The 14,701-nt window shown below is 38.7% G+C and overlaps 1 protein-coding gene across 4 annotated transcripts in view; it reads right to left on the bottom strand.

The window, feature by feature from the left end:
• enah (ENAH actin regulator) overlaps positions 1-14,701 on the bottom strand; it is a 138,320-nt gene that overhangs the window by 108,358 nt on the left and 15,261 nt on the right. Inside the window, exon 1 of one of the 4 annotated variants that reach the window (XM_079831137.1) lies at positions 79-214. The exons of 2 other annotated variants lie outside the window; for them this stretch is intronic. In XM_079831137.1, coding sequence (XP_079687263.1) covers positions 79-92 — 14 coding nt within the window. In that variant the 5' untranslated portion in view covers positions 93-214. Of the gene's footprint in view, positions 1-78; positions 215-14,701 lie in introns of those variants that run through there. One more of the 4 variants, XM_079831140.1, reaches the window with a different exon arrangement.

Raw genomic sequence — 14,701 nt, 5'->3', positions numbered from 1 at the left:
AGAAATATCCAGAATTCATTTACAATACATCCTCTACATGTCCACCCGCCTCAACTGACCACTTTCTTGGAGACTTACACGTCACGTGTCATTGCTGCGTGTTCCAAACCTCCACCCGCAAGGAGTCTGCCTACTCCTGTCCTTCTCTAAAGTTTCCAGATTCCTCTGAGCCTGAGGTGTACTCGAAGCTGTCAGCCTCTTGACGGGTCTGTGGGACTCGGAGACGAAGCCGGGACAGGATTTGCCGTTAGGACCCCTCCCCCAGGGTTAAATCGGTCCGGCTGGGCAGTCCCCTCAAAAATGTCCCCACTCCCCAAAATAAACCTGCTGACTGAAGGGTGTCATGAGCTCACTGACTTTTTTCTCTTTCGCCCTACGTCTCTCATTCGTTTCCCAACTGGGGCAGTGGAGCAGTGACAGTTCATTTACTGTCTATTAAATCAAATCCAGATGGGATGATACAAGTCTAACAAGCATGAATGATGACTGGTAGTTAAAAAGCTATGCTTCCACGAAGGTCACAAGAGGGCTACAAAACCACAGGCTTTGAAATTAATGCAGCATTGTGATGAATTCAACTTTAATAGATCTTTGTTAGCTTTCAGAATTGACATTTCACCTCAACATGCTACTTCCCAATATTATCAATTGGCTCCCTTTCAAATAATACTTTGAAATCTGAATTGAAATGACCACACTTCATAGGAAGTTGAACTGGACTGACAGAAATGTACTGAGGGATTTACTGAACTTCAGTCAGGTTAGACATTCCTATTGTCAATTTTCACAACTAGAGTTCACAAGTTTGTTTGTTTTGGGAAAAGACGTTTCATCAGCTGAACTATCAGGATGTTGTCAAACAACAGTAGAACCAATGGAACACTGTATTTCTGTCCCTCACAGCCTTGTTTTCATTCCTGTCAAATTAAATATGGAGCTACACTGACTAAGCTCTATTGTGATACAAAGAAACTGCAAGTAATGCATTCTGGGAAATAAGTGTTCTTTAATTTATTTTTCTTTAAACATTTAAAGCTTTCAAAACTTCTTTGAACCCTTAAAGCATACCTCAGGTCTTTAGAGGACATGAGACATTCTCTACCGTCCTTCTCATTCACTTTTAAAAAGTTAGACATCAACCTTCTTAGTATTCCTTAATTCATTCATTATAAACAATATAAGAAGAAAAAAAGAAAGAAAGAAAGAATGGTATGACATGGTTCCAAACTCTATATTTTGGAGCTCCAAACCAAGCTCTAAAATATGCTTTATTTTATTCTTCTGTAATTGTTACTCTAATATCAAGAGTTTTATATTATCGTGACAAGTAAAGATCCATTTGTGTTAGATATAGATCCGGGTCGCGAAAGACCCAAATATATGTAAAAATTGATTTGCGAAACATTCATGCATTTAAGGCGCTGGAATTATATCAGTCGATATCGATAATTATCACAATAAATGTCAAATATTTATTTCTTTCAAATTTAAAAGGCAGATCTTTGCTCCTAGGTGAAAGTTGTAGAAACCAGACTGTTAAATGTGGTTTTAAAATACTTTTTATTGTCAGAATAACTTCACGTTTTTGAATTTCTTACACTTTTACAGTCATTTTTCCTTAATAAAATACATTTCTTGTCTTAGTTTCTGCATGTTCTAATGGGTGATATTGTTGACTTTGTGACTGACTTTGGCATATATCTTCGGCACAGTTTGCAGTGCAGTATTAATAATATTACATGTTTTGTCTCTTAGAAATGCACATTTGACAGCAAGATGACAGTAGTAGTAGCTTGAGTTAGGAGGATGCAGATGTAAATTTATGTTCATCAACAAAAACACGGACATCTGTACAAATTGTAACAACCTCATTTTTATGTAGTAAAATATAAATATTATGAGTTTTATTAAAATGAACCATTGGTCTTTCATAGCATCATAGATTTAGATCATAATAACCACAGCTAAAAACATGCATATAGCTCTTCACTACCATGGTCAAATATACCATAGAAACCATATAGGTACATGTATGTAGCCTAGCCTAAAGACATTTAGTAAAAAAAAATGTCCTTCTCGTGTCGAGTTTTCTTTGCCAGTAGGGTGTACTTTTGAAGTGCAAGTTAAAAGCTGCACGCTGACTGGTTCTGACTGGCTGTTGTCACGTTTATTTCTGCTGTGTGATTGGGTGTTACAGTGATATCGAGTAAAAATGTCCAGAGCTTATCATCGTTATCAACATGAATTTTATCGCGATTCGATATATCATCATTTATCGGCCCAGCCCTAGGTTAAACCAAGCTTTGTCAAGCCTATATTTAAAGTTCTTAAACTCTTTTCTCTTCACAAATGCTTTTCTGGTCATTTTTGTTTGTTTGTTTAAGTTTTATAAATTACTACAATTATTTCAAATTATTATGAATTACCTACACTCAAAAAAAAAACTGGTCGTTTCAACTGTTTGGGTCAAATGGACAATGTATTAGAATGTATGAATTAGGGATGCACCGAATCCAGGATTCGGGTTCGGATTCGGACGAATATTGGGCTTTTTGACGGGGTTCGGTTTCTGCCGAACCTTAGAATTTCTTTCTACCGGACCGAACTCTATTGCACTATGCGCGCTCCTCTGGTCGAACGTAATGAGGCCGCCGTTTTTTATGGGAAGGTGTTTAGGTGGACAGTTCGAAAGCAGTCGGCTGTGAGAAAGTGAAAATGTAACTCGTGAACAGAAAACGTGTTGTTTGGCAGTACTCAGTCATAAAAAGGCGATTCAAGTCGAGCTACATGTTCAATTTGCAATGCCGATTTGTCTCGTAGTGGCAAGGACCCTAAACAATAGCCGCTGTTAAAACATTTGCGTATGAAACATCTGAAAGAATACGAGTTGTGCATGAGGGAATCTACAGACAGCAGCCAAAATGCAGCAACTTCAGGTACGGGCAAAGGAAGGACAGTCATCGTGGCATAATGTTGCCTATTCTTAATTAAAATTAAATGAATTAAAAATACACTGCTGTAGACATGTTCATTCGGTTAATTTTCCCAACGACAACCGCTGCTCATTATCCGATTATTAACCGTTAACTGATAAGATAATATTGAATTGGCATTAAATAAAAATACGATTGACATGTATTTTTTTAAGTAACATGTCTAAGTGATGTAGGTTAGTCTGGAGAGCAGTCTGTTGACAGTTAAACCCGCGGCAGAAAACAACCACTCAATCCTTCGGTCTCCGCAGCGCGAGCCTCAAACTGAGCGCGCCTCCTGCGCTCTCCGTTGTGCTGTTCTTTGAAACGACAAAGGGCGACTCGGGGTAATTGTTCTATAAACCATCAGGAAACAGCGGCGAGAAGAACATACGTGACAATGTTTACTTTAGTAAACTTGACCAAAACCACACTACGAAAAGCCTTAAACAAGGCTTCAGATGGCACTGATGTCCCAGGAATACAGGGATAACACCTCACTAGAGTGGCACTCCGGAAGCACCGTTCATTTGCTTTCCACCAATCAGGAACTTGTTCTACTGCTGTATTTTAATACCGCATCGCATATTTTGCAATATGAGCATCCCTACAATGCTGTGGACGTGGTTTACTTCATTAATGTTTTTACTGTGATAATGGACTGCGGATGGGAGTAGGATTCGGTATTCGGTTTCGGATTTGGCAGAATCTTAACCAGTGGATTCGGTATTCGGCCAAACCCCCCCAAAAAAATTTGGATTCGGTGCATCCCTAGTATGAATTAATTTTTAATTTGAATTTAAATTACTTGTAGTTCATAATAAATAAACTTCCTTACATTCAAATTGCAATTATGCGTTTTGCTATCGCAATTCAGGAATTGAGTTGGAATTTAAAAGGCATTCTTAATTCAATTCTGAACAGTGCACAGTACTCACCTCTGCTTTCAAATGTTCCAAGAGGAAAGGAACAAGAGGCTAAACACTCTGAACTCAACCCTTAAGGTCTATTTCCACTCAAGCAAGCAACTTCAGTACATGTTGTAGTGATGTAACTGGCAGACAAGGGGTTAGTCCTTCAGTCCGTGGAAGCTTTTCTAAAGTTACCATGGTGAGGAGCTCTGCGGTGAAATCCTATCCTCGAAAGAGAAACCAAACTGCAAGTCTGAATGAGCTGGGATCCAAACAGAGGGCCACTATTAAATAGGTCCCTTAAAATGCAGACAACCCTGTATCTTTCTCCAAGCTAACCTTTCAATCCTGGCCATTTGTTGAACTTGTCTCTATGGTGACTTGGCCTCGTCCGTCCATCTGAAGAGATGGGACCGATAGACTTGGAGGGGAAAGAAAAAGGAACAAAACTTTTGCTGTTCTCAGACTATCTGGAACTTGGGTCGAAACATTCAGAAGGACAGCCAAAATCATTTTCTCCACCTCTGGTTTGGAACAGTTGAGAGTTTTTGTGGTGTTTCACATAGCAAGTAAAGCTTGGGTGAAATCCCACAGTAGCAACCACAGTGAGGGCCTGCATGTTGTTATTGAGGATCTGAAGAGCAATACAATAATTCAAGCATGTAGTCTGGCAGGGTTTGATCTGAATTCTCAAATAAAAACCTCTGCGGCAGGGAGTGTTTGCTAGCGACAGGGTGTTGCTACAACAACGTGAAGGTAAAGCATGCTGTGAAATGCAGTTTCTTTTGTCTTTGAGCTTGTAATGTTGCCAAACATGTCTCACCAAGTGCAACCAATGCCCTAAATAATGTGACAATCAACCAACCGCAGGTGACAACACTGGGTTTTACTGGCACTGCTTTGGGAAAAAAAAAATCGTAACATAAACAATTCAGTATGACAGAAAACAAATCGAGGGTAATTTTGATCTGCTGAGCAGAAACATACACTTCAGGCCTGGCCGTCTTGTAGCAGCTGCCAAACTTGTGTCTAGTTGTTGACAAAGCGCTGACTATACAGCTCTACACCCAGTTTCTCAGGAAATACTACAGCAGCCTCTGGCCATTAGCATTCAGCATCTCTATACAACCAAAGTAGCCGCTGGACACAGCTTTCAGATACACTTTCCTTTCTATACCAAAGCACAGTGAACTGCTGTTACATGGAATCAGGTAAATATTCAAAAGGATAATAAAACATTCACCTTTTCAACATCAGAGCTGTTTGCCTATTGCATTAGATAAACCAATAACTTCTTTGGTAACGCTTTACAAGTAAAGTTACATTCAGTAACATTAGTTAATACATTAGGAATCATGAAATAATGCACAATACTTACAGCATACAGCATACATTATTAACATTTTAAGTTTTATAAATTAACGTATTATGAACCAGCATGAATTAAAAGAGTTAGTTTTGGAACAATATGATGGTGAGTAAATGATCATTTAGATTTTAGGGTGACTATCCCTTTAACAATGAACACATTTTTTCTAGATAAATTAATACTGAAAAAAAAAGTTAATTGTCAGTTCATACCTAATGCATTAACTAATGTTAATGAATTGAACAAAGGTTGAAATCAAGAAAAAAATATCTTGATTAAAGAGGATACCCTTACAAAACCACACGTTTTGTCTAGGCTGCCTCGGCTCCTAACTTGGTCAACTAAAAAAAACCCAGGTCACCCTCGGTGCTCTGTCACTCAGCTTACCAGCAGATTTCAACAGGCAAAAGCTGGATCTAGCGCTTCAGTGATGCTGAGACCATAATCCCTAAATCTTTTAATATCATGTACAAAATTTTCGGACAGAGGAGAGAAAAGTCATGGACAAAGATGAGGTCTAATAGCTAGGTCAATAATCGATGGTAGGAGTGGGCGGTATGAGAAAATCATATCATGGTACATGTTTTTACATCACAGTAACAGTATGTATCATAATACACCTAATCTTGCTGGGAATGCAAAAAAAAAACTAAATTAACTAATTCCAGTATAAACGAATGTTACATTTCATTTGTGTATTTTTTTTCATTGTACTTTTTTTAGGGGAACTTAGTGGTCATAAACCATTATTCATTAGAAAACAATGGTAAAATTGGCATCACTGCAACAAAAGCTTAAGTTCTGCCATTATGAGCTTATGAATAAAATTTGGTTTATAAAGTTAAGTGACAACCAAAAAGACAAAACACTTGAGAAAAAGGATTTTGCATGTTTTAGTTACAACTAAAACAAAAGCAGAGCGGTCATCTCCCCAAAAATAAACTCTGAAGCAAACTGAAATAATGTTCTCATTAATACCCCACTGAGTCCAGGGATGTGTTTGAGTCTCTCTCCCGCTTTCACTGAGGTAATCAAGTCCACATGGAGGTAAGAGTGAGCCGCTCCGGTACCAAACATGGCAATCAGTGTGTGATGAGTCATGCTCCCCTTTAAGCTGCCTTAACCCCCTGCTTTCCATTTTTCACTCACAGGGAATAACTCACGAGTCAGAGAACTGGATGCGTGCGGGTCTCCACATTCCACTCAAAGCTGGAACTTTAAGTGATCTGGATTGTTGAGCTCATCAGTGTAAGCTTGGGCTACTCCAAAGCGGACCAAAAAAAGAGAAAGAAAAATCACAGCATACTTTCCACCTCTTCAGGCTATCAGTCATGAGGGCACCAAACTGATGCGGAGCACTAAAGCAGCACAGTACACTTCAACTAGGGTTGGGGCGATGTCAAGCAAATTGGCATCAGGTGATGTCTACAGTGAAACATTGCGATGGAAGATAACATCGGGCGGTTGTGTGTGAGCGTTAAGCTCCGTTATGTGGCGCGTCTGGAGAAAGAAAGAACGCACACAGAGCTGAAATGGCTTGAATGAAGCGCATTTGGCTTTAGATAAAACTACCAGAGGATGCAGCTCTGAAATATCATTACCACAAACGATCCTGAGGGTTTGTGGTGTGATCCGCACCGTTTTGACGCTAGAAACAGGAAAATGGTGCTACCGTTCGGTCTGGATGGAAACATGCGGGGAAACATGGGCGGGAAATCTTCAAAAAGGTTGATAATGTGGTTGATATGATTTTTTTTCCAAGTGCCCCTATTATGGTATTTTGTTTTGGAGGTCTCTTACAACAGGTTTACAAGCATCAAAGGTCAAAAAAACACTTATTTTCTCATAATATACATTGCACATCACCACATTGTTCAAAGATTCTCAAACGACTCAGTGATTCAGATGATTCAGTCTCTCTAAATCCCTCATTTCCGAACCTGCTCTGCTCTGATTGGCCAGACGGCCCAGTCTTTTACGATTGGTAGAGCGCGTGTCAGAAGCTAACACCCATTACCATTACTGTACTTCAGCTTAGGAGGCTTCAACAGCAATTGTACACACTGTAAAGACAGTAACGATAACGTTGATTTTACCATATCAATCTGAGCGCAAGTCAGATGATGAAACATTGGAAGAAATAGTTATTCAACCCAAACCTCCATCGCAAGGACGACTTGAGCAGGACGTTTCTCAGTGAGACTCTACTCAGTTTGAGGTACATTATGAGATGTTGCAGCTGTAATTCCTCACTATCAGCATTAAGAAGTGCATGTCCATCAACAAACCGATGTGTGTTTGTATTTCTGATTTATTGCGGTGCACATGCGGTAACTGTATCAATAACCGAGCACTAACTTGAATGACTGACTGATGTAACATTAAAGTTTACAAAACAAATCCTGCTCCACCCTTTATCTTTACTCAAAGTATAAGAACGACAGACAATCTACCTGAATAGACACAGTTTTAGGTAGACTAATAGTAGTAGTATTTCAGTAAGACAGTAATAATGTGAGTTAGCCGAAGACCTACACAATATAAAACACAAAACGACATATTTTGAATACCCGGTAGAAAATATATACATCAACAATTAATCATACATACAGGTTGTGATTCTGAGGAGCAAGCTGGTCCAAATAAACTGGGTACAGACCCATCTTTCAAGAGCAAGATATTTGCGAATCCCGTGGTGAACACAGATTTGAGAAAAGTCAGCAGTTTGGAGGGCGGGTCAAATTGTTCGCGGGCAGACTATGTACAAAATAGGAGTTCATTATGCAAATGTATTTTCTAGTGACATAGAACCGTCATGCAGTAAGATTCGAAACACACAGCCTATATTTAGAGTGAGGGTAGGAAATGGTTATGTAAAATTAAACTCAGGTGCAAGAAACCTTGACAAACATAAGCGAGTGGGAAAAATAAAATGCTGTGAAAGTGTAGAACACAGACCCTTTAAAACGAATTGATGTGTCCCGAGCACACTTGAGTGTCTCAAACAGAGGATGAACAAATACCCTCATATGCAACAAAGATCATACTAAGATAAGACAGAGTGTAATCCAAGGCACACTTGACAATAATGCTAACTGATCTGGCAGCAGTTGTCTTAATTAAATCCCAACTGGCTGCAGGACCTTAATTACGAAGCAGAATCCCGCCATGGCCATGTGACCCTAGCCTGGCCCTGTGCTAACACCCTCTGCAGTCTCCAGGGACAGCTGCAAACTGCATCCACTCAAGTCCATACAGCCTCGGTTTAATGCTACGTTCACCACACAGTCAATCATCAATCTCTACAGCATAGGGATGAGAGTATATACAAAAGGTCAGCATGAAGACTTATCTTTGTCTTATCTATGCAACTGATAAATTCTTCCTCTGATGTTTGACAAATATTCAATATGTGGAATTCGATCTTCATAAAAAAGCATTATGAAGTGTACTTCACCTTCAAGGTTTAGCTGTTATATTAAGTGTAGGGTGTTTTAGAGAGAAAAAGTAGAGTATCCAGTCATTCAACAACTCTGTGGCTTTAACGGGCAAGCTGTAGTTAATCACGCTGTGCGCTGCACGGCTCTTAAAGTGAGCCCAGACTCTCAAGTCAGCCAAAGAGTCAGCTTCGGGGGTTTTCAGCAAGACTGCAGCCTGCGCATTTTCAAGCCATCTGAAAGGGAAAAAAAATCCTCAGTGGAACACAACCATATTCACATTTCCATTTGTTCTCAGACCTTATGGAGTGTGTAATTGATTGAGATATTAATTGACTTTAAAATTATACCATCTCACTTCTTTACAGGCTTCTTAAAGGGTTTTATTCTTACATGTGTGGCTGGAAATAGAAATATGACTCCTTCAAGATAGAAACACTCATGTTAACTAGTACTTCATCGATGCTAGTAGGCGTTCTAGTTCACCAGACCAAACAATAGACCAACAAATAAATTTAATTTCCGCAAATCAGTTGTCCATTATAACAAACTATTCAAAATGATTTGTTTGTGCCATGACTTAAAAACATTCATGGTGTGGTATTTTTCATATATTAAAATATTTGAGTAAAATACAATGTAGATGAATAGTATTCTACTTTGTTTAACTATATATTGTTGCATTTAAATATTTATTAATAAAAACATTCTTCCCTATCACCATTCATTTAGAGAAGTGTGGAAAACTTGGCCTTGATTGTTAAAAAAAAAACTAAAAGAAAAATCCATTTAAAAAATCTACTGGCTACAACTAGCCTGACAAGCCAGACCCACATCAAGATGTTGGGTCTGGGAAATCACCATTGGCAGGGCTCAATCCGCGAGGCGGGATAAACGGTTGTCTTTCAAATTCACTCTGCACGCAATAGGATAGAGCTACAACCAACCAGTGCAACGAAGAAGGTGAAGCGGAGCTAGTTGATAGATTCAACTTTTGCTGTATCCGGTCGGCAAAACTCCGAACACATCTTCCTTTCTTAAGAATGACTTCAGTGCCGTTCTTTGTTCTTTTCTCAAAGAAAAGCTTAACTCCAAAGCCGATTCGAAAGACCGCTGCATCTTTGTTTACAAGTAGCATGCGGAAACGCCGCACCTCTGCCGTCATTATGTTAAGCCCGCCCACCGACTCAATACACGATGTGATTGGCCTGACCAGAGTTTGGTTTTTCCAGCTCGCAAGCCAACGGAGAGTTGCTAGAACGACCCTGGCTGCAAATTAGATTTGCTGCCGCTAGGGTGCGTCTAGATTTCTGGGCTAGGCTACAACAGTTAATGCCTAAATATTTAAGAAACAAAAATAATCAAAAAGGTGAAAAAATTTGAGATTGTGTTAAATATACCATCCACGTCTAGTCATAAAAATGCACAATTCTAACGATGGAAATTATCAGCACCATTCATACATTGGGGTCACTCCTTTTCATTGAGAATAAAGCATATTGGGAAATCTTTCTTGGGCAAAACCGCTTTGATACTCTTATTAGCAGAACGTGTCAAGACCACGTGAGGAACCCCTTCAACGACTTATTCCTCTTAAATCATAATTTCTTTCTATTAATTACGAGCTGCTTTGCGCTGGGTCTAACACTCTTCCTTCGCTCTGCGCCGAGCACCGTATTCCCTCGCGGACAGCGGAGAGAACATTGATCAAATGAGAAAAGGGAGAGAAGCGGAGAAATTCTTCACATATTCACTCCGGGGCTGGCCACGTGCCATGAAAACACTCCAGAGGCCCTTTCAGCACATGGCCGGTGGGAGGACGGGGGGGTGAAGAAGAGAAGGGAAGGAGAAGTGGGAGGGCTGGTTAATATTCTGACAGCACAACACAGTCAGGCTGGATGCCGCAATGAAACTACACCAAATTCCTAATGTGCTCCCGCTGGCCGGAAGGAGCAGGGAAACTGCATCGTCCTCTAGACAGCCCCAGAGGACCAGCAGCGCACATATAGATGTGTGCCGGTAGTTGTAATGACTATCTTAATTGAACCAAATGGTAATGGGATCATGTGCAAGCAAATACATCGTGGAGACAGAATACTGGCCACCTGACAAATAACAACTAGCATGTGCTGGTAAATACTCTGGATCATTCTATGCATCTGTCCATGAAACCCTGTTAGTCTTTATTAACCCTCTCTGGGAGGGCTGACAGGTGTGAGAACATTCTGCTGTTGATGGCCTAATGAAAGGGAAGGCCCTGTTGACTGACTCTCACCTGTTTCTCCCACTGGTACGAGTGTGTTTGGGATTGACAAGGACAGACAGAAAAAGAAAAAAAAAGACAACTAAAGTATGTTCAGCCGTTTAAAAAAAATTCAATGCTGGTACAACAATGTTGGCAATACATATAAGGAAAAAGCATATTCCATGAATTTTTTTATCCCAATAAAATAAATAAATTAAATACATATGCTCATTTTTATAATCAAAGTACAAATACTACAATTCTGATGCGTATTTATAGCTATAGTAGTAAAATACATTAAAAAAATACTCCAAATTATTAATGTTTTTGTTGCATGGGTAGATTATTTTTGTACTATGGTAATGGGAATTGTGGCTATATTGTGTGTTAAGGGATAGTTAACCCAAAAATGAAATGTTCCCGTAATTTACACACCTTCAAGCCATCCTAGGTGTATGTATATGACTTTCTTCTTTAGCCAAGCAAAATCGGAGTTATATTAAAACATATCATGGCTCTTCCAAGATTTATAATGGGAGTGAATGGTACCCTAGATTTTGAAGCCCAGAAAAGCACATCCATCCATCATAAAAGTAATCCATATTCAGGGTTTCTGCAGGTTTCATCAAATCTAATTTAATGCTTTTTAATGCATTTTTAATGCCAATTTTTTTAAATTTTAATGCCATATATATGTCGCTAAATGTCGATAGATGACGTCATACGGCAATTAGAATATTTGCATTCACATTCTGCCAAGTGTCAGCCCTTTAGATTTGTTTGCTTCTCTGCTGCTACCATTTATGCTCCCATTATATATTTTAATACAGCCAAATTCCCAATAAAATTGTTTCATCTATATATTTTTCTGTTTTTGCTGTCAGACAATATAAAATGGTGACTGAAACGCGGCCCATTAATACTACATACAGGGCTAGAGCCTTGTCATTCACTTGTACGAGTAAAACAGTTGCTTGTCCAGAAAAAAAAGAAGGATTTTTTGTGGTGTCAAATTTCTAAAGCAATATCCTTTCAGAATATTGGAGCTTTGACATACTTGAATCTGCATATGTGTGATAGATTTGTGTCTGTTATCAATCAAACTAAATCATTTACAAATTTACAATAAAAAAAATTACAACTGCATTAAATAATTTTATGGGATTGTAAGAAATGTTAAGAAATTAAAAGTAAACCACCAGTAGATGGTGTCAAGTAACTGTCTTAAGTGAGTCATTCATTCAAACGATTCATTCCAATGGCTGATTCATTCAAGAATGAGGCAGGTGTTTATGAATGAGTCATTGAATCTTTGACTCAACCGATTCGTCAAAACACTGAATCATTCAGTAACGAAATCAAGGCTGAGCCTGCGTCTCAATGTGCATTCTATCCATCCTAAAGACATTAGTAATATTCAATACTATACAGGGCGGATAGTATGCACATTGGGATTCAGGGTTGATACGCTATGGTTCTGCTGTGATCTTTGACTGTTTTTGTTCTATTTTAGCAGTGAAAATAATTTCAAACAATGTTCCTTCTAAAATGTAAGGGACTTAATATTAACTATTTGTTAACTGGACTGTTGTATGAAATCACGTTTTTAATTGAGATGCTAGCCTGCTTAGGAAAACAGCATTCTTGGTCGTGTGATTTCGCTTAACTGTATCAAGTTATAAAAACTCCACATTTTGAATTTTTACCGCAGTATGTTTAACTGAGTTTCTTTATGTGTGTGCGTCACTCATGTGTCCATTTCTCCTCGAGATGATGCACAAGCCTCAACAGCTATTTTTTTCAGGAGAGCCACACTGATAGGGCCAAATCAATAGCCACTTTTACCGCAAAGTTATCAAAAGTTACATCGAGTCATAAATAGCATGTCTGCTTATCAGTCCGTCATCCCTTAACATACAATATGCAAAGCAATAAATACAAAAGGTAGATAGATAGTAGGTATGCATAATATATTTTAATGTAAACTTTCAGTCAAACGATTAAAAAAATTAACTAGATTATTCACACATTTTTCTGTCTAAAACATGTTTTTAATATATTGTATAATGTAATAATTCCACAGTAAATCACCAAATGAATGTAGAAAAAATAAAGACAGTATATTTTAAATATTTGTTCAAAGTTAATTTAAGACGTTATTTAACTCATTTAAAACTGTTCTTATGAGGATACTTGACAAAACGTACATTTAGGCATAATTCTGTGTGCAATCGTTTGTTAAAGAGCGAAAGAGAATGTGATTCTGGCGCACTGTCTGTGCTCATGATGCTGTCACGTAACCCACACCACTAGGCTGCGTCCGAAATCTAGGTGAGTAACGTTAGGTACTACATTTGAATTTGAACGAACTTCGCGACCGTTAAAAAAGTATGTTCTATATAGTATGAATGAATGTAGTATGAATGTAATCCGGACGTACTATATCCGCCATGTTGTCATGATCATGTGACCTACCAGCGTCAGTTGCGTCCCTTCACCTCCATTCATAAATCGTCTTCCGTGGCCTCATGGAATAGTAAAGTGTCCATCGTATGCACACTTCAGAATCTCACCGGAAGTAGTAGGTCATCCGGGTACTTTTCGCCGACTGTTTTTCGAATACTATGAATTCGGACGTACTACTCTGTTGGCGTACTGTTTTTCGCACTATATAGTAGAGAACTATTCGATTTCGGACGCAGCTCTAGTTTTTTTTGTTCTCTGGCAGAGCGCACAGCCTCAACTGAATGCGCTGCTCCTCTCAGCCAATCACTGAACAGCAGACGCAGAGAGAGGTGCGCCTGCGCAGTGGCAGGAAAGCAAGATCTTGCGCTCGTGCGGCAGTAGCGGGGGTTTCGGAAGCTAGATCAGGTTAATAAGTATATTCATCACATTGCGCTTTCTTATGAAGGCTATATTCAATATAAACTGATTATCTAAAAAAAATTAATGCCTGTAAGAATAAAATTCAATGCTTTTTAATGCCATTTAAGGCCTTAATTTTAGCAAAATCCATTTAATGACTTTTAATGCTTTTTAATGCCCCGCGGATACCCTGATATTACTCCAGGGGGTTAATAAAGGCCCTCCGAAGCAGAACAATGCATTTTTGTAAGAAAAATCTCCATATGTATAACTATAATATCTGGTTTCAGGTAAAGGCAAGTCTAGTTCCAGACAAAACACTGATCACGAATTAGAAGTTTAAAAAGGAATTTTTTTAAGTGAAATGTCGGAGTATTTCAATAGAAGAGAAGAGGAGCTTGAGTTTGTTACCCAGCCCTATTTGTTTGAACTGCAAGAGTTCTCACCAAAGCTTACGCTACTCCTATATCCTATATCATACGTTGGGTCAGAGGTCACTCTTCCGCCAGAACTAGACTTGCTAAGGCTGCTATCAAGTTATAAATACGGATTCTTCCTACCAAAACACATCACTTTGCTTCAGAAGTCCTTTAATAACCCCCTGGAGTCCTATGGATTACTTTTATGATGGATGGATGGATGTGCTTTTTGGAGCATCAAAAACCCATTTTAAAGCTTGGAAGAGCCAGATTAGTTTTAATACAACTCTGTGTTTGGCTGAAAGGAGAAAGTAACACACCTTGGATGGCTTGAGGTTGAGTGAATTATTGGGATAATTTTTAAAAAATTAAAAACATTTTCTTCAAAAGCAAAACAAACCTTTTTTATTTCTTGACAGCTTTCATGAGAGTCACCTAATTTATGAAACATGTAAACCGGGCTTCCTCTGAAAGAGAGAAAGA

Source organism: Gobio gobio (assembly GCF_949357685.1).
Source record: "Gobio gobio genome assembly, chromosome: 12".
NCBI lineage: Eukaryota > Metazoa > Chordata > Actinopteri > Cypriniformes > Gobionidae > Gobio > Gobio gobio.
This window is presented reverse-complemented; position numbering and strand designations above follow the sequence as displayed.